The sequence below is a fragment of the Octopus sinensis genome, linkage group LG1 (assembly GCF_006345805.1).
Source record: "Octopus sinensis linkage group LG1, ASM634580v1, whole genome shotgun sequence".
In the NCBI taxonomy this organism is placed as follows: Eukaryota; Metazoa; Mollusca; class Cephalopoda; order Octopoda; family Octopodidae; genus Octopus; species Octopus sinensis.
In genome coordinates, this window is record NC_042997.1 from 205,343,214 (window position 1) to 205,364,629 (window position 21,416).

At 38.3% G+C, this 21,416-nt stretch overlaps 1 protein-coding gene across 4 annotated transcripts in view; it reads right to left on the reverse strand.

Moving 5' to 3' along the window:
- Positions 1-21,416, reverse strand: part of LOC115211026 (protein mono-ADP-ribosyltransferase PARP14-like) — a 72,932-nt gene that overhangs the window by 1,190 nt on the left and 50,326 nt on the right. Inside the window, exons 10-11 of one of the 4 annotated variants that reach the window (XR_003881459.2) lie at positions 21,201-21,255; positions 1,152-1,296 (exon numbers count right to left, since the gene is read on the reverse strand). Coding sequence is in view for 3 of the 4 variants with exons in the window: in XM_029779879.2 (XP_029635739.1) it covers positions 1-1,286 (1,286 nt within the window). In the remaining variant the exon portion in view is untranslated. Of the gene's footprint in view, positions 1,297-7,930; positions 8,290-11,825; positions 11,837-21,200; positions 21,256-21,416 lie in introns of those variants that run through there. The other 3 variants (XM_029779879.2, XM_029779889.2, XM_029779898.2) reach the window with 3 other exon arrangements.

A 21,416-nucleotide genomic window follows, 5' to 3' on the forward strand; every position in this document is an offset into this window, starting at 1 on the left:
CCATACTTCTCTAATAATCTCTTATTTTGAATGAGAAACGTGAAAGTGGATCTTTGATGTAATGTATTATAAGCGATAGTCTCGCTTAAACGACTGGGAAGAACGAAGAGGATAAAGTTGAAAGATACGTAACTGATTAAGCATGCAAACGGACCCCCAAAAAAGCCATCAGTGTTCTCATAACTTTCTGGGATTCCTAATATTAAGGCGCGATGTCCCAATGGTATACCATCTTGGAAAAGTATTTCTATCGTTTCATACAAAAAGAAGTAATGCATCAAAAGATCCAGGAAAATTACTGAAAGAGAGAATAGAATACAAAGGAATCTTCTCAGCCTTGAGGCTAAGAGAGTGGAATGGTGAAAGCAAAACAACCAAGACAGAAAATGAGAGAATGTGTAAATATTATTGCTTTCATTGATCCACTCTGATTCGTGTGGCAATGTGTTTTTAGTTGTAAATAAGAATTCATCTTGAGCAAACAGTCGCAGACTGAGTTGACGGGAATATGAAGGTAATTTAGCTTTTGATACAAAGCTAATAATTAATGGTAATATAGCCCACAAAATGGCTCCAACGATGTTCTCAAAATTGACAAACATAGCATTTTCAATGATTTTTCCCGAACAAATAGATTTGGGATGATAAACATAGGTTCCATTTTTATAGATCTCACAGCAATAGTTCTTCAGTATCTCTCGGTTTATACCAATTCTTCTGTAAGCTTCAAGGGTGCTAGGGTTGTTCTTCTTCATATCATAAGACAAATTTATATAAAAACACATGTATCCAGATTTTCCTTTATGCAATTTAGGGATAAATAAGATTTTTTTCAGTTCCTCGAAAATCAAATATATTAAATCATGTCTCTGGATATTTTGTTTTCTACAGTGTATATTGATATCAATCCTTGGATTAGCAATGTAGACATCTAACAAATGAAAAGAGTGAATTGAGAAATCATAGAAAAACTTTTTATATGCTATTAAACCATCTGGTTCATCTGGAATCCAGGTAAAATGTCTCGCATTTGCAAAATAATCCAAAGGTATAGGGTTTAGTAGGTTATCAAATTTTTTATCAGATAAATGAACTTCAAAATTGAAAATCTTTTTTTCTAATTTTACTAAACGAAATAAAATCTCACTGACATTGGGAGAAATTTGAATTTCACAATCATTGTCGAGTTCCTTCGCATCGATGTTTAGTGATGTCAGTGTGACAATAAGAATGACTGAAAGAATAAGAGAACTGGTCGCTGCTGTTATCGTCTGCATGGCAGCCATATTTGGTTATCTGTAAATAAAGAAAGATTGAACAAGTCAAATTAATGAAGAATAATGTATTTTCTTCATTTTGTAAGTTTTTGAAATGGAGAATATTTATTTAAAGTAAAATGTAAATTAATTAATATACATAAATATTTTGGTCGATATATCCCAGGAAATCTTGTTTTGTTGTTTCCATTTCTCCATTGATTTTTGTTGTATTCATTCCTCATTTACCATTAAATGGGTTCTGAGAAACTTTTAATTGCAAGAAATTCCGGAAAGTATTCATTATAAACTGAATGTAAATCTATTTTATTGTTTATTTTTCTAATAAAAAGAAGTATTGTGGCCAGCGAGGCAGAGGAATTGTTTATATTTTGCTGTAACGAACTTTCTCTCTATTTTTTGTTGTAATATTTTCTAATTTAAAGTTTAGTGAATTCTTGAGGATTTTGTGATTGCAATCAATCTTTGGATTTACTCTGTTCCTAATTTATAAATGTTAATAATTGTATGAAAACCTGTGAAACTGGAATGACATTTGAACGAGGCCATATTCGAATTGAAAACGCAGATGTATGAAGCTAGGAATAATTTTGAATTAATAAAGTTTCTTGTGGCACTGTGTTCTCATGCGAACTTTCGAGTCCATGCTTCACTGAATGTCTTGTAACAGGCAGAGGATATTCTATGTTGCACTGTTTATAGGGGTGCAAAGGACAATTCTCCTGAGCTCCCTTGATATTGGCAGACCCCGCGATATTGGGATCCCACGCGATATTTGAGGACTCATCGATATTGGCGCTCCAATGATATCGGGGGCCCATTTCTAAGAAGGATACGGAACACTCAATACAGGGAGGCTCTCCACTTCCCTGCCGTCTTGCAAGAAGAGGCTGTCTTTCAAATTACAAACATCACAGCTTCTTTTAAAATGGAATGGATTCTCTCTAATGCTAAATAACCATAGATTTTTCCACCACAGCGACATCAATTTATTCAATTCAAACAAGCCCCAAATGTTGCTAGAGATCTTTCTACTTTAGGGACACCCGTCTCAATACAATGACAGACATCAATGACGTCTCTTGAAAATGTATGTATATATGTATGTATCTGTGTGTGTGTGTGTGTGTGTGTGTGTGTGTGTGTGTGTGTGTGGTGTGTGTGTGTGTGAATCTATAGAGATAAAGAATCTCATTAAAAGAAACAAGTTTTATAAATCTTTAGTTCAAATTCTTTCTTTCAACGAATGATGGAGCAGTGACCTTCGAATGACCACTTGCAAATATAAAGGTACACACGCACATGCACTCGCGCACACACGTACACACACGCACACACACACACGAACACGAACACACACACTAACACACACACTCACATACTTACACACCCATGCACACACAAACACACACACAAACTCACATACACACACCCCCACACACACACATGCACACACTCACACATACATTCACACACATGTTCCCACACATACAAACAAACACTCACACACACACACATATATATATATACAAACACACACACACACGCATTCACATACATGCACAAACACACACACACACGCGGGCATAAGCATTTACAGACACACGCACAAACATATCGTCTGGAAGCCGTTCAGCGACGTGCAACCAAGGGAATTCCCTCCATCAGGCGTTTGCCATATTCTGAACGCCTTACTTCCCTGGGCAAGGATACATTGAAACCCCGACGTCTGGCAGCTGACTTGGCAGACACCCATAAAATTATTAACCATCTCACAAACAATAACTCTGAGCACCTCTTCAAACTCCACCTGTCTAACACCCGTGGACATGTTTACAAAGTCAGAAAACAGCACAGCTCCTTCCATGACTTTCGGAAACATTTTTTCACGCTAAGAGTTGCTGAAGCATGGAACAAACTGCCAGCATCAGTTGTTAGTTGTTGGAGCACTGCATCCTTCAAAACTTCCATGCTTCCTGAGATTCGCCAACACTACACCTGATTTTCTCTCCTCCATACACACGCAAGCATGTATCTGACTCATACACTGTTCACTTCCCAGACATTTGTACATTACTGCAGATGCTTTATACGCACTTTTGACAAGTTGTGGTGCACCTGAGCACTGTATACAATAATTTCATTATTATTATTATTATTATTATTATTATTATTATTATTATTATTATTATTATTATAGATAAGACACGATCAATCAGCGTCCGAAACCATGTTCTTGGAATCTTGGTCATGACTGTAGCAATTGTTATTGTTTTTACTGAAAACTACTATATTAATTAAGTAATGATAAATAATAATACTAATTACAGAAAAGAATATTACGAATGTAGATGACATTTATTTTCGAATAAATAAATGTCATCTCGAACAATTAAACAAAAGGTTTAATGGGCACAGATTCGACGTCAGGCACAATAACAGTAGTTCGACAAAACTTGCAGAACATTTCGCTGCAATTTTGAAGAAGACTTGAAAGTGCATATTCTCAGAAAATATTCTGAATCTGCTTCACTTTCACTTCTCAAAATGCATGAGGAGAAATATGTTTGTGGGTTATTAGCATCACACTCTGGAGGAGTGAATGAAATGACAGGAGAATATCATCAAATTCATACAAAACTGTTTGATTAGATATTCTTCTTTCTCTCCTTTTCTTTCCTTTTTTCTGTCGTCTTCTTTTTTCTGTTTTTTTCTGTCTTTTTCTTTTCACCTGTTATAAAATCGTAACTTAAAAACTGATGATGTTATCCCATCAACGTGTGGACGCTGGCTGCTCTCGTTCATACTTTACGTTTAAATTTCTGTAATTTTGAATTTTTTTCACCTCTTATTTTGAACTTGACAAAGACAGACATACTGTTGAAATATCGTTCAGTTGTCGGAGCACTGCATCATTCAAAACTTCCATGCTTCTTGAGATTGGCCATCACTACACCTGATTTTCTCCCCTCCATACATATGCAAGCATGTATCTGAGTCATACACTGTTCACTTTCCAGACATTTGTACATTACTGCAGATGCTTTATACGCACGTTTGACAAGTTGTGGTGCACCTGAGTACTGTATACAATAATTTTATTATTATTATTATTATTATTATTATTATTATTATTGTTGTTATTGTTATTATTATTGTTGTTATTGTTGTTGTTATTATTATTATTATTATATGTTTGATTTTGCTTTATATTTGTACAAGTTGGCTCCAAGTCTCACCCGGAGACCTCAAGAGACAACAGGCTGGAAGTTCACGTTGTTGTTATGCCTAGTGTGCCATATATTTGGTTGTTTTTTGTGTTGTACTGGTGGATGTCTGAAAAAAAAAAGAAAACAAATGTTTGTTTTAAACCTTGAGATTACATAGAAAGTATTTTGCGTAGGATATGAGCAGTTCCCATGAGCACTATCTTTTGAATTTCTGCCATTTTGGGGTTTCCTGGTATCTGAGTTAGGTAGCTATCAGCCCCTTTTGCTATCATTCCCAGGGAACCTATGACAACAGGTATTGTTTTAGTCTTCAGGTTCCACATTTTGCTGATTTCTATTTCAAGATCTTTATATTTGCTCAGTTTTTGGTAGGTCTTGACAGATACGTTTATATCGATTGGGACAGTCATATCAATGAGGAGGCATGTTCTTTGTTGAAGTCTTTCAATATGATGTCTGGCCTATTTGCATCTATCTTTCTGTCAGTTTGAATGGTGAAGTTCCAGAGGAGTGAGATGTGGTCATTTTCAAGCACTGGGGGTGGTTTGTGTTCCCGCCAGTTTTTTTCATGGGGTAAATCCAGGTTTTTGCAGATTACCCAGTGAATATATTGTGCAGCTCTATCGTGCCTGTTGAGATACTCTGTAGGCGCTAGAAGACTGCACTTGGAGACCACATGATCAATGGTTTCATTTTGTTGTCGGCATACACGACACGTTGGACTGCTGCTGGTATTTAATATGTTGGCCCGGTAGTTTCTTGTTGGTAGGCATTGATCTTGAGCTGCTATGATAAACCCCTCTGTTTCAGATTTTAAGCCAGAGGCCACTAGCCATTGATGGGTCAGGGCTTTGTCAATATCTGCATTATTCGCTCTCTTTGGGTATTTGCCATAGAGAGGTTTTTCTTGCCATTTATCATTCAGAATATCTAAGGCCGCAGATTATTATTATTATTATTATTATTATATTATTATTATTATTATTATTATTATTATTATTATAGATAAGACACGATCAATCAGCGTCTGAAACCATGTTCTTGAAATATCGTTCAACTAATAAAATATCTTACAATCGAATCGCGCTCTTCGTCTTGACTGTTTACCTTTGGGAAGAGTTATGTCAATCCTTTTTTAAATATATTAATAATAATAATAATAATAATAATAGTGTTCATTGAGAAAGAAAGCAAACGAATATCGTTGAGAAAGAAATCAGACGTTGCTGGATCATAGATATAGCTTGCCCAGCTGACAACAAGGTATGCGATAAAGAAGAAAGAAAAGTCGATTGCTATGACGGGTTAGCTTGGGAGGTTAAGCAGTTGTGAGCGCTGAAAAAGGTGGTAGTAGTACCAATAATTGAACAGTGAGTAAAAATCTTGAGAAGTACATGGAACAAATAGAGACTGCAAAAAGGGTGGAGCACTTGCAAAAAACAGCACTGCTTAGAACCGCTCGAATACTCCGGATGGTACTCGAAAAATAAGGGGGTGTTACCTTAGTTTACTGGGAGTGAACAGCTGACACCGTAGCATATCTCCAGCGTTAGAAGCTGAGTAAAGACAATAAATAATAATAGCAATAATAATAAAGATTCAGATGGAATCGCATACTTGAAAAGGCGCAGGAGTGGCTGTGTGGTAAGTAGCTTGCTAACCAACCACATGGTTCCGGGTTCAGTCCCACTGCGTGGCATCTTGGGCAAGTGTCTTCCGCTATAGCCCCGGGCCGACCAAAGCCTTGTGAGTGGATTTGGTAGACGGAAACTGAAAGAAGCCTGTCGTATATATGTATATATATATATGTATATATATATATATATATATATGTATGTGTGTGTGTTTGTGTGCTGGTGTGTTTACATCCCCGTCACTTAGCGGTTCGGCAAAAAGAGACCGATAGAATAAGTACTGGGCTTACAAAGAATAAGTCCCGGGGTCGATTTGCTCGACTAAAAAAAAGGCGGTGCTCCAGCATGGCCGCAGTCAAATGACTGAAACAAGTAAAATAAAAAATAAAAAATAAAAGAATATGCACCAGGTAGGGTTGAATAAACCTGCGCTCATCTTCGAATTAAAAAAAATTAGTAAGAAACAGCTGTAATGAGCTGATAATAATCCATCGTCTGTTATTATTATTATTATTATTATTATTATTATTATTATTATTATTATTATTATTATTATTATTATTATTATTTTTATTATTATTATTATTATTATTATTATTATTATTATTATTATCATTATTATTATTATTATTTTTATTATTATTATTATTATTATTATTATTATTATCATTATTATTATTATTATTATTATTATTATCATTATTATTATTATTATTATTATATATGCCTTTCCATGATAGAAAACTCAACAAAAAAGTACTCCATCTAGTGAGGGATAAATACTATTTATTTAAAAGCTGATACAATACATTTATTTAAACGCGGACACAATACATGTATTTAAAGGCGGACACAATACATGTATTTAAAGGCGGACACAATACATGTATTTAAACACTACCAATAACTAGAAGTTATTCAAATGGTACAATACATGCATTTAAGCGCTAATATATATATATGAGATGTATTGGTGTCTGGAAAACCCAAAGAGTGGGAGGTAATGCTAAGCGCTATGGACAGACCGTAATTATACTCGTGGTTGGATAATGATACGAGTGAGGAGACTAAAGTGGGTCACTCGTGTGTGTGTGTGTGTGTATGTGTGTGTGCGCGCGTACGGCATGTGAGCGTGTGCATGTATGTACGTATGAGCATGTCGTAGACCTCCGTTCTTTCTTGCTGCGGGTGATTTGTTTGTTTGATTGTTTGTTGAGCGAAGCGGTCTTCGGCCCAGAGCTCGCAAGATCGCGCCTCAGGATTGTCTGTAGTGGGAGAAGTCCGAAACGTGGTCCTTTGCTATTCGTAAGACCCGCAAGAGAGAAAGCAGGTCAACCCCCCCCCCCCGACACCGAGAGCATCGACGGATGGATGAATGCGCATCCAGGCTCAGCGGTTGCGTAGGAAGTCGGGGGAAAAATAAACAGGAAGAAAGAGTGAGAGAAAGTTGGAGCGAAAGAGTACAACAGGGTACGCCACCACCCCCTGCCGGAGCCTTGTGGAGCTTTAGGTGTTTTCGCTCAATAAACACACACAACGCCCGGTCTCGGAATCGAGACCGCGATCCACCAACCGCGAGTCTTCTGCCCTAACCACTGGGCCATTGCGCCTCCACTGCTGCGGGTGATGAGAAATGGCTGGCGACTTATCGAAACGTTGCACGTTACTTAAGTGTATGTGCATATACACAGATAAGAAAATTAAAAGGGAAAGAATTAGAGAAAGTAAGAGAGGTGGGGAGGGAGTCTTGAAAAATTGACAGTTAAAACGTATCATAATTCAAACTTACAGTTTAGCTGATTGATAAGTCGTCTCACCGATCACGTTGACTCTGAGTAGACATTCAAAATCATTGAAGCAATTATGAGATCACCATGATTAAATATATAATTAGTCTGATGAAATTAAACTGAATTAATATCAGTATTATGTTTCCCTATCCACGGTAAAACTAGGGTAAACTTTCACGTAATATATACTGAAGCCTTACTCCTCTCTGTGATGTAAACAGGAATAAAAATGTTTCAGAAGCTTATCTAGACAAATATGTGGGTTTTTCCGCTTTTTTGTTTACTGGTTGTCACTGCAAACGAAATGCACGACAGTTAATTATTTGAAGTGCCGATCTAGTAACATTGTTAAGTTCCGTCTTCTTTAACAATATGACAACGAGAAAAAAAAAGAAAGACAAAAAAAGAGGTACTAGTTGAATACTTCAGATCACTTAAATGAAATACAAGAGCAGCACTTGAGATAATGTGACCCAACACAAGTTTCATTTGTGATACAGAAATATCTATAATACAAAGAGATACATATAAGATAATTAAATTATTTTTAATAGCCCACAGAGCGCTAAAAATAGCGGGGACAAACAGGGACAGACAAATGGATTAAGTCGATTATATCGACCTCTACTGCGTAACTGGAACTTATTTAATCGACCCCGAAAGCATGAAAGGCAAAGTCGACCTCAGCGGAATTTGAACGCAGAACGTAACGGCAGACGAAATACCTATTTCTTTTCTGCCCACAAGGGGCTACACACAGAGAGGACAAACAAGGACAGACAAACGGATTAAGTCGATGTAATCGACCACTAGTTCGTAACTGGAACTTATTTTAATCGACCCCGGAAGGATGAAAGGCAAAGTCGACCTCAGTGGAATTTGAACTCAGAACTTAACGGCAGACGAAATACCATATTTCCATATGCCATATTTTCCCGCTTTGCTTGAATATTCTATCCTGTCTCTGCCGTTCTATCAGAGCTTGTGCGTTTGAAAGTATATTACTATCTTATTTGTATCTCACAATACATATTTCAGCGCGTCTAAGGCAAACATTAGTTTGTTTACATTTATCGTAACATAATATAAACTGTTGACTCATGCTTCTGGTTATTAAAGCAGAATCGTTAGCACGACGCACAAAAATCGTTGGCGAGATTTCTTTCATTTTTTAAAAATATATTTCTGTTACTTGTTTCAGTCATCTGACCGCAGCCATGCTGGAGCACCGCCTTTAGTCGAACAAATCAACCCAGGACTTTGTAAGCCTAGTACTTACTTATTCAGTCATTGTAAGCCTAGTACTTATTCTATCGGTATCTTTATGCCGAACCGCTAAGTTAATGGGACATAGAACACGCCAACATCGGTTGTCAAGCGATGGGGAGGGAATAAACACAGAAATATAAATATGACACCACACCGGATGTTACCTTCGTCTGTGGACACTGCTCACGGACGTGCCTTTCCCATATCGGACTTGTCAGTCATGAGCGTGCATGCACGCGACGTGGACAGCCTTCCTGAGATTCGTTCGCGAAGCCGAGCCATGATATATATATATATATATATACGACGGGCTTCTTTCAGTTTCCGTCTAGCAAATCTACTCAGAAGGGTTTGGTCGGCCCCAAGCCATAGCAGAAGACACTTGCACAAAGTGCCACGCAGTGGGCCTGGACCCGGAACCGTGTGGTTGGTAAGCAAGCTTCTTACCACACAGCCACTCACGTTCTGAGTTCAAATGATGCTGAGGATGACTTTGCATTTCATCCTTTCGGGGTCAGTGAAATAAAGTACCAGTCACCCATAATCAACGTGTAATCGATTTGTAGTGATACTATAACGGTGCGCGCGCGCGCACCGTCCATTTTCTATTTCGCGCGTGTTGGTGCCTTCACCAAGGCACAGAAAGGAAGGGCCCTCTCGCGCATGCGCGAACCACCGGAAGCACGACCCTTTTGCCTACCTGGTGGTTAGCCAAGGTAAGGGGGTCGTAGAACGTTTGACCGCTGGCAGCAGCAGCGGCGACTTGGGACAGCAGCGATTGAAGGAGACGGTCACGCATATTTTCTCTCCGTTCGAACTTGCTTCTAGCAGTCCTTACCAAAAGGCCTTTAACCTGGATTGTTGCAGACATCATCTTCTTCCTCCGGACGCCATTTTGACCCTTTTCTGTTTTGGTGGCTGAACATTGTAAATATTACAATCGATTAACTTTCAGCATTGCGCGCCCAGAACCAAGGACATCAGATAACACACTTATTGTTATTGTTACCAAGAAAGAGAATAAAGTAGTATATATATATTTTACGTCTGCGTCTTGTTGTTTCTGACTGGTAGAATTCTGGATTATTAAAGCAACGGCTAGTGATTGCTTTCTTGTACCCCGAAAGTACAAGACAAGATATTCACCCTCGCTAAGCTCGTTACACTGGTGACCCCGACGTGATTCTGGTCTAAAACCAGAGATCACTTAACAACAAAAAAATCCAGTTTTTCTGCGAAGTCGGAACACGATTTAACTCTACGCATTCATCTTTCGACGATTTGTTTCCGGCCACCACAAACAGTTGTAGAAGGAGCCTCTTTCTTATTCTACAGCCAATATGACGGACGCCATCACATCATCGATGCTATTTCTCTGCCTTCGTCATCATCATCGTCGTCTTTCTACTTCACGTCGTCGCTATCTTCGTCGCCATCATCACTAAGCACGATGTTGTCTCAAGTCCACTACAGTCGCCACCACCACCGTCGCCTTTCAACACCGTCGACCTCCACCAAGATGTACATAGCAAGTCGCGGAAGTTTGGTCCACTTGCCGTTTGTGCATTAGCACACCAAGAATTCACAGCCCAGCACTATCTACGAGATTTCTTCTGTTCCAGTTAACCTGTCACAGCATTGAAGCCACAACCGCTACACGATATGTGTTCAATCGGCATCTGCATTTGTGATTTCAACATTTCTGTTACAGAACGAACTGCTATTGTACATCAGGCTATTACAGACTAGTAAATTAACTCTTGTCTGGAATAGCCTTGAGAGACATTTTTTCTATGCGCTGTATTTATTTTTTTGCTCGCATTCACCTTGTATGTATTTCTGTCGCACACACGTACACACACATAAATGCTCTCTCTCACATACATACGTCACACATGCTTTTCTCGCTTGTTTCTTTTCCATGCTAAATTTGCCTTTTGTGGACACACCTCATTTCTATAGACCCTAGGTCGGTCACGTATACATAGAGAGGGTTGTTTGTCCATTATAACGCGCCGGCATGCCATACCTTTGTTCCTGTACGGACGAGGCATATAATCGCTCAACCACTGGCATATTCTTGCTGTTTTTTGGTCTGGCAAGCACTATTGCATTTCATGCGCCTTGCTTCGCACGTGTATTGCCTTGTTTTTTGCAACACGTTTGCGCTAGCTTAATTCTTTTCCCGACTCATGGGGCGTCGGATGTTCACATGCGCTGCGCCATGTTTAGGCGTAATTATTTTTCCCTGTTAGACCACTGTTGGTCACGTAATTAACAGAAAGTTATCTGTGTCGCGCATCACACCAGCATGTTTGCACCTTTGCCTTTTGTGTTACTAGCGAGCTTCTGTCAATTCCATTTCCTCTCCTGCAGCAATTGATTTAACTGCTATTTTGCAGGATCAACCACCTTTAGAGAAGTTGGATTTTAATTTCGTCTAGGTTCAATAACTGTGAGTTCTGCCTTTTCTTCCGCTTCCTTCAGCGGAAGGTTCTATACTTTGTGACGTATACACTTTCATGCATGCACTCTTGATTTTTGCTCATTGAGTATTTTTTTCTCTTTTTCCTTTAGTAAATTTCTTGTGTATGTTATAAATTTTGCCATTATATTATTGTGTGCTATTTGGTTATCTGGTGTCCACCTTGAGTTTTGCAGTCACTACAATAAGTTTCCTTTCGTGCGTACGCACTGGAGGGGAGCCTTGTAGTGATACTATAACGGTGCGCGCGCGCGCACCGTCCATTTTCTATTTCGCGCGTGTTGGTGCCTTCACCAAGGCACAGAAAGGAGGGCCTTCTCGCGCATGCGCGAACCACCGGAAGCACGACCCTTTTGCCTACCTGGTGGTTAGCCAAGGTAAGGGGGTCGTAGAACGTTTGACCGCTGGCAGCAGCAGCGGCGACTTGGGACAGCAGCGATTGAAGGAGACGGTCACGCATATTTTCTCTCCGTTCGAACTTGCTTCTAGCAGTCCTTACCAAAAGGCCTTTAACCTGGATTGTTGCAGACATCATCTTCTTCCTCCGGACGCCATTTTGACCCTTTTCTGTTTTGGCGGCTGAACATTGTAAATATTACAATCGATTAACTTTCAGCCTTGCGCGCCCGGAACCAAGGACATCAGATAACACACTTATTGTTACTGTTACCAAGAAAGAGAATAAAGTAGTATATATATATTTTACGTCTGCGTCTTGTTGTTTCTGACTGGTAGAATTCTGGATTATTAAAGCAACGCTAGTGATTGCTTTCTTGTACCCCGAAAGTACAAGACAAGATATTCACCCTCGCTAAGCTCGTTACAGATTAAACTCCTCTCGTTGCTGACCTTGTGCCAAAACTTGAAATATTTAATGTCTCTTGCAGTGAATACCTTAACTATAAAATACATAATATATTCGGCAGTAAATCTTCTGATCTCGGTGGGACTTACTTTATCAACATAAAATATTTAATTGTTGAATGGGGGCCACTACTCTTTCTGACTGATGTATTGTTGTAGAGTGAAACTGCACAACCCTCTCGGCAAAAAAAAGTGGTAGAAGCCAGACATTATAAATAGCCCAGTCGCCGGTCGACAGGAAGGGGTCGAGAGTACGTGACTTCCGGTTTATGGTTGTTCAGTTGCATTCTTGGATTTGTTTGGTAGTCACGTGCGCCAATTATTATTGGTGTAAATTTGTAATCCAGATATAAAATCTGGTGGTTTCCAAGCAGTTGTCCATAGTTATTATTTCTCTCTGGTTTTTAAAGAGATATTCACATCAGCAGGACAGCTGACCTCTATGAGGGTACATACCTTTTCTTGTTCTCCAGGCACAATATTTTTAAAAGGCGGCGAGCTGGCAGAACCGTTAGCACGCCGGGCGAAATGCGTAGCCGTATTTCGTCTGCCGTTACGTTCTGAGTTCAAATTCCGCCGAGGTCGATAAATTAAGTACCAGTTACGCACTGGGGTCGATGTAATCGACTTAATCCGTTTGTCTGTCCTTGTTTGTTCCCTCTGTGTTTAGCCCCTTGTGGGTAGTAAAGAAATATATTTCTATTGGAGAATCAGCGTTAAGCAATGATGAGGAAAAGGCGAACTTTACGTTCATAAAAATATGTCTGGAACATATTTTGACTTCTGAAGGAAAATTCACTGCGGTTACTAATAGAGAGAAATCCCTACTTATAGCTAAAGGTATAAGCGTCAATACTACTGTATTTATTCTGCCCATGTGGTGCGTGAGTGCAATTGGTCACTATTTGAAGATGAAGCTACGACTTGGGAATTTATCCAGAGTTGCCTCTCCTTGGTGTCTCCTACTGAGGAAGTCTAAGGAGCCAGAAACACGCCTGGCAGTCTGCTAAGGGAAGCAGATACTGAGCAGATATGGTGTTTTTACACCTTTTGCCATAAGCGACAAATTTTCTTTTTCTTCGCGGTAATTGCAATGAATTTGCCTTTAGATGTTAAAATACATCACGCACATATTTTAACTAACATACTACTACTACTACAACTACTACCACTTCTAGTAGTAATGGTAGTAGTATACAGCTTCTGCTGCCACTGTATTCATTCTAAAAGCAATGCGAAAGGAAAAGAGAAAGAATAAGTGAAGAAATAAGTAAAAACTAAATACCCAACTATCAAAACTCTACACCAGCATACAAGCTATAAGCACCCAACTAGAACGACTGGTCTGGGCAAAAAAAAACAACACCACCACAATCTGCATATATATATGTGTGTGTGTGTAAAAATACAAACTGGGACAAGAACGCAAAACATTTAGGAGACGAAACAAAAAACACAGACGAGACATTCGAAGCCTTCAATCTTCAGTCAAGAACTGGATCATCCTCGCAATTTCAGCTGATTAATCTTGAGATTGCTCCAATCTGGCCAGCCCTAAGGAAAAACTAAGCTAAGCGCATTAGATTCCTTGGATGAAAGCTTCGAATGTATACAAAACAAGGATGTAAAAATGGACGATTTTACACGAATAAGAATACAAAAATGATACGTTAAAACAATAATAATAATAATACGTAGAAACAATGATAATAATAAAATAACAATAACAGGACATCATATATATATACATATATATAACAATATAATAAATAAATAAAATATATGCATATATACATACATATATGTACATACTTACATCTACATGTATATATACATACATATATGTACATACTTACATCTACATGTATATATACAAGCATATATATATATATATGAGTACAGGACACCACAAATAAACGTAGAACACAACGAGAAACGAAAACATAAAATCAAACAAGGAAACGGACTTATTTTAACAACGAAAAATCAGCGTACAGGACAAACAATACAAGGAAAATTCCCCTTCATCAGCTGCCCATGGTTCGACTCAATGCGTGTTTCGAAGGTAAGGGCAGAACACGGCCAGGCTGAAGCAGTCCTTCCTGCAAAAGGAATTAAATAAAATTCTTTTGCAGAGGGGTAAACAAGTGACAAGAACAGGACCTCCAAGTAAGTTTTTATTTGAATAATCATGACACGCACTCTTACTCTTTACTTCACCTTTCCTCCCTGCCTGTCTGTCTTCCTCTCTACTTGTCTCTCTCCTTCTTATTTTTCACCCTTTCTGGTTTCTTCCTCCCTCTCTCTCTCTCTCCTCCTCCTCCTCTCTCTGGTTCGTTGACTAGAGCGCTACTAAAAACTTTCTTTCAGCTCTGTGCCTTCAACAAGCATAGATCAACCTCCCTGTCTTTCGCAAGCCGATTTTTCACATGCGTTTTAACTAATTTTTCCACCGTCTAGGCCTAAAAAAGCACTTTTTGTTGGTTCCCTGTCCTGTTATTCCTTATTTGTACTGTTTTTTCTACTGTTTTTTTCTTTATTTGTATTGCTTTTACGTCTTGTTCTTGTCACTTGTTTACCCCTCTGCAAAAGAATTTTATTTAATTCCTTTTGCAAGAAGGACTGCTTCGGCTTGGCCGTGTTCTGCCCTTACCTTCGAAACACGCATTGAGTCGAACCATGGGCAGCTGATGAAGGGGAATTTTCCTTGTATTGTTTGTCCTGTACGCTGTTTTTTCGTTGTTAAAAAAAGTCTGTTTCCTTGTTTGATTTTATATTTTCGTTTCTCGTTGTGTTCTATGTTTATTTGTGGTGTCCTGTACTCATATATATATATATATATATATATGCTTGTATATATACAAGTAGATGTAAGTATGTACATATATGTATGTATATATGCATATATTTTATTTATTTATTATATTGTTATTATATGACTGAACGCACGCGTCGTTTCTCTTCTTCAAGTAAGTTTTTATATACATATATATATGTGTGTATATATATACTACCAGAGATACCCGGCTTTACTCATGATTAAAATGCCATAGTTTGTATATAATATATTACAGTTATGTTGAAACAGGTGATATGGGAAAGTGCAGCATTGACAACACAACATTTGTGGAGTAAATGATGGGTTAATTCAACTAAGCAACATGCTATGCGTCCGTTTGGAGTATTTCAGGCCCTAACCTGTGGGAGTTATGTGATTTTGGAATGCACTGAAAAGCTGTCAGTGGATATACTCTCTTTTACAGGGGTCGGCGATGTGTCTAACACGACCCATCACCTGAAATGTTGACACCTCCTTCGGGTTTGTTGTCCTACGTTACTCATAAAGTAAATTTGGAGGAACTATGGTTGTTCATTTGTGGGTACCAGGGAACCAATGAGGTAATAGACTTGCCCTTGAACTTTGACCTCGTTGTAAATTCATGTTTAGCTATCTTCTTAGACGCACCAAACGATGTCATTTGAAATGTAGAGTTTATTGCCTGATATTGTTCGGAAAATCCTTTGACTGGATGGAAATGCCTTCTAGAAGATCCATAAGAGGTTGAGAAGGAGCTGGTATAGTGCTGGCAATGTTACCTGACAACCTGAGCAGCACATACCATTTGTTTCATTTGAAAATTTTAAAGCTCTACAGAAAAGACAATTTGTGTTTAGCACACCAATTTGGACAGAGTTATTATTTTTATAAGAATGGGATGGATCATATCTGAAAACAGCTTCAGGAGTTATAAAGAACAAATTTGTCTGTAGCCTGTTTCCGAGAGCTATTCTATTGAACTTCTGTCTAATCATTAATTTAATGATCCAGCATTAAGTGCTGCAACATGTATTTGCTGATGTTGAGAAAATCTCATCTAGTTTCTTCAGACTCTCGCCTTCGGTTTTCTACAATCCTCCTTGCTTTATACTTGTTTCTGGAGTGATTACGTATTTTCTTTGATGGCATATTTTTTCCAATATCATAAACAAAATATTATGAAAATAGAAAGAAATTATACATTAATCCTTATTTTCGTAAGCAATTGTATCCGTAATAATTTTATTTGATGAGAGCAGAAATTAGAAGAGAAAGCGAAAAGAACAGAAAGAAATTGAAAGTTGTATGTACGTCTATATGAAATGGATGTATGTGTGTGTGTGTGAGAGAGAGAGAGAGAGAGAGAAAGACATAGAGTGAGTGAATGACAGTGTATGTCGTGATGATTGATGTCTTTTAAGGTACACACACATATAGAAAATGTGACGTCATCGTATAAAATGTTTACAATAGTTGATTTATGGAAAAGATTATGTTAAATTTTTGAAATGCAAATATGTGAATGGAAATTAAGTTAAATTCGTAGCCGAAATAGTACTGAATCTTTTGGTACCCCATACGTCAAAATCTGTAACTCATTATTGGAATGCGTAAAGAATATGTATGTATATATATATATATGAGAAATATATATATATATATATACAAAATAAATAAATATAAATATAAATATAAACTACATCTTACAGGTGTTTCAGCCATGCAGATATGGGTATCTCATTATGCTCATATTAGACAGGTGTGATAAGTTAATATGTGGTTATAAATGAGACACTTACAAAAATATCCCAAGGCCTCTTCAGGGATTATAAAGTACAAACTAAACTAAATATGAATATCAGAGGAGGTACACCCATACAAGAGTGGGTACATACCCATAATATATAATATACACATACATATGAGTGCATATACCCATACTCCTATATACGGCAGATGCTCAGGAGCAATAATCTCTGAAAATCTGCAGAAAACAACTTCCGTCACTTTCCAGGTGAAAAAACTAGAAGTAGTTGATAGCTTCCGTTATCTAGGTGACCAAGTCAGTAGTGGGGGTGGGTGCATTGAAAGTGTAACTGCTAGAGTAAGAATAGCCTCGGCAAAGTTTAGGGAGCTCTTACCTCTGCTGGTGACTAAAGGCCTCTCGCTCAGAGTAAAAGGCAGACTATATGATGCATGTGTACGAACAGCTATGCTACATGGCAGTGAAACATGGGCCGTGACTGCTGAGGACATGCGTAAGCTCGCGAGGAATGAAGCCAGTATGCTCCGATGGATATGTAATGTCAGCATGCATACTCAACAGAGCGTTAGTACCCTGAGAGAAATGTTGGACCTAAGAAGCATCAGTTGTGGTGTGCAAGAGAGACAATTGCGCTGGTATGGTCATGTGGCGAGAATGGATGAAGATAGGTGTGTGAAAAAGTGCCAATCCCTAGCAGTTGAGGGAACCCGTGGAAGAGGTAGACCCAGGAAAACCTGGGACGAGGTGGTGAAGCATGACCTTCGAAGCTTGGGTCTCACTGAGGAAATGACCGGCGACCGAGAGCTTTGGAAATATGCTGTGCGTGAGAAGACCAGGCAGGACAAGTGAGTCCAGCCCACTTATGCATGTCTTTCCTCCCTTGGACACACAAAGACCTGTTGAGGCAAGCGAAGTCAATATCGAACCTCATCCAACGACAGGCACCTATGGCAACCCCCCTTGCTTGCGAAGACCTGTTGGGGCAAGTGAAATCGAAATCGAACCAATCCTATGACTAGCACCCGGCAGATGCCAGGGCCCTGCGACTGGAGGTACATAAAAAGCACTATCTGAATTGTGGCCGATGCCAGCGCCGCCTCGTCTGGCTTCTGTGCCGGTGACACGTAAAAAGCACCATCCGAATCGTAGCCGAAGCCAGTGCCGCCTCGGCTGGCTTCCATAAAATGCACCATCCGAATTGTGGACGATGCCAGCGCCACTTCGACTGGCTTCCGTGTCGGTGGCACGTAAAAAGCACCATCCGAATCGTAGCCGAAGCCAGTGCCGCCTCAACTGGCTTCCATAAAATGCACCAATCCGACCGTGGCCGATGCCAGCCTCGCCTGGCACCAATGCAGGTGGCATGTAAAAAGCACCCACTACACTCACAGAGTGGTTGGCGTTAGGAAGGGCATCCAGCTGTAGAAACATTGCCAGATAAGACCGGAGCCTGGTGCAGCCTTCTGGCTTCCCAGATCCCCGGTCGAACCGTCCAACCCATGCTAGCATGGAGAACGGACGTTAAACAATGATGATGATGATGATGATGAATATACATACATATGTTCTATATTCAAGGTTACAGTTGGTCAAAACAATATATTAGAATATTACAATATACAAACATACACATATCTATATTCAAAGGCACACATACAAAGTCAAGAGTTCATTATATTAAGTTACAAAATGCCATAATATTATCATCATTATAAACAGGAGCGGTTTCTACACAAAATTACTATCTGTGCAGTCCAGACAATCTCAGAAATGTAATAGTAAGAATAAAATGAAAACAACTGGGCCTTAGAAGGCCAAAAAGATTACAAACAGTATTTCAACTTACGGAGCTTCAAATTTCCATGAAAGCAATAATAATAATAATAATAATAATAATAATGATAATAATAATGATAATAATAATAATAATAATACCTACTTCAGAAGGAAGGAAAACTGATCCAGATAGCAGCAAAACACGAGCAAAACAAAAAACTGTTCTCAGTATTAAAGGAAGCTGACAAATACAAACAAGAAATCATACCACCTAATAAACACAAAGAAGAAGAAGAAGATGATGAAGAAACAACAAAAGCTATAAAACAAATGAAATCCAAACTAAAAATAGAACAGCAACGAGCCATGATAAAACAATGGCAAGAAAAGCCCCTTCATGGTAAATACTGCACTAAACTAAACGCAAAAGAAATAGACAAAGAAAAATCCTAGCAATGGTTGAGAAGCTCAGGACTCAAAGCAGAAACAGAGGGATTTTTAATTGCAGCACAAGACCAAAGCCTCCCCACCAGAAATTACCAAAAACATGTAATGAAAAGAAATATTACAAGTAACTGCAGAATATGTGGAGATGGACAAGAAACAATAAATCATATTATCTCTAGCTGCCCAGTCCTGGCTAAGAAGGAATATATTCACAGACATGACAGAGTTGGAACCTACATACATTGGAAGCTATGCCAACATTATGGAATAACAACAGAAAAAAGATGGTATAGGCACACACCAGAAAAGGTCACAGAAAACGAGAAAGCAACCATACTCTGGGATATGCCGATACACACAGATAGAGAAATTAAGGCCAACAGACCAGATATAGTTGTCAGAGATCATGAAGAAAAAAAATGCTTTCTAATTGATGTATCAATACCGGCAGATGACAACGTGTCTCTAAAAGAAATGGAGAAACTCTCAAAATACAAAGACCTGGAAATAGAGGTAACTAGAATGTGGAACCTGAAAACAGAAACAATTCCTATCATAGTAGGTGCATTAGGCATGATAAAAAAATATTCAGACAAATACATAACAAAAACACCAGGACTTACAAACACATATAACATACAGAAAATTGCACTACTAGGCACTGCACACATCCTACGCAGAACACTTTCCATACAATAACCATCAGAGCATCACAACAAATCACAGCACATACCCAAGGCACACAGAGCTGTGCTCGGTAGTGAAGTGAAAGCACGCTATAAAAATAAAACTACTGAATAATAATAATAATAATAATAATATAATAATAATAAAGGAATTTGATAAATTAAGCAAATATAAAGACCTGAAAATTGAAATACAAAAGATGTGGCATCTTAAAGCGAGAACTATTCCTGTTATTGTAGGTACCCTAGGTATGATTAAAAGACATCTCAATAAGATTCCAGAACTGTGTCTCAGAGAAATCCAAAAGAATGTGGTGACAAGTACTGCCCACATCCTTAGATAAACCCTATCCATTTAAATGAAGTTATTTTGGAACTGCCCTTGTCACTTCTCCCCAAGATTTCAATCATACTGTAACATCTCTTATCCTTTACTTGCCCCAGAAAACTGGGTGTGTCTTGGCAAGTGATTGTAACAAACATGCAGATTAAAAGTAAAAAATAATACTAAAAAAAAAAAAGGAAGAAAAATGAAAGGAAACGTAAATTCTTGCCAAGAGAACCGCTTTCCGTCAAAGAAACACTGCAACAAAAATTCCAAGCAAAAGCTCAATGAATATGAAGATTTGAGAAGAGAAACAAGTTTTACAAGCAAAATAAGCTGTTCACATCCAAGCTGAAAACATTCTACAGAGGAGAAAATAACTGTTGAAGACCTCACTCCCACGGAAGAAGTTAAAAACTTTTGGAAAAATATTTGGAGAGATGAAAAGACTTAGAATGATCTATACCTGACCCAACAATTTGATACCTCTGTAATTATTCCTATTTAATGCATCACCTTTACCTTTGTAGCAGTTGACTATGGTGCTGCTACAGCAGTCTTTAGGTATGACTCCTTCATGTATCACCTTGTTGACTATACAAGTGACAAGACTATAGCCTACACTGTCAAATATTTTAAGCATCCCAGTAGTGATTCCTGATGGGCCGGGGGTTTTCCCTATCTTCATACCCTTAATTGCTTTATCTACCGAGGTACTGTCAATTAGAATAGTGGTCCCTCTGTTGGTCAACATTATAAAATCAAAACTGCTGACAAATGGCACTAATTTCTTCCCAAATAATATTCAACAAAAGTAAAAAAAAAACAATTTACCTGATTATGCAGCAGAACCATTTGCCAGAATTTCTTGGAAATATTCATTAAATTTCTGTTAGAAACAAACAAATAATTTATCATCACTCAATCAAAAACATAATTGATTTTCTATGTAACAGTAAAAAATTAGTCAAGATTCCATGTTGTGTCCAAACACCAGCTTAATAATGACCGATTTTGCTTAATTCTTCATTATTTTCAAAACTGATTAAA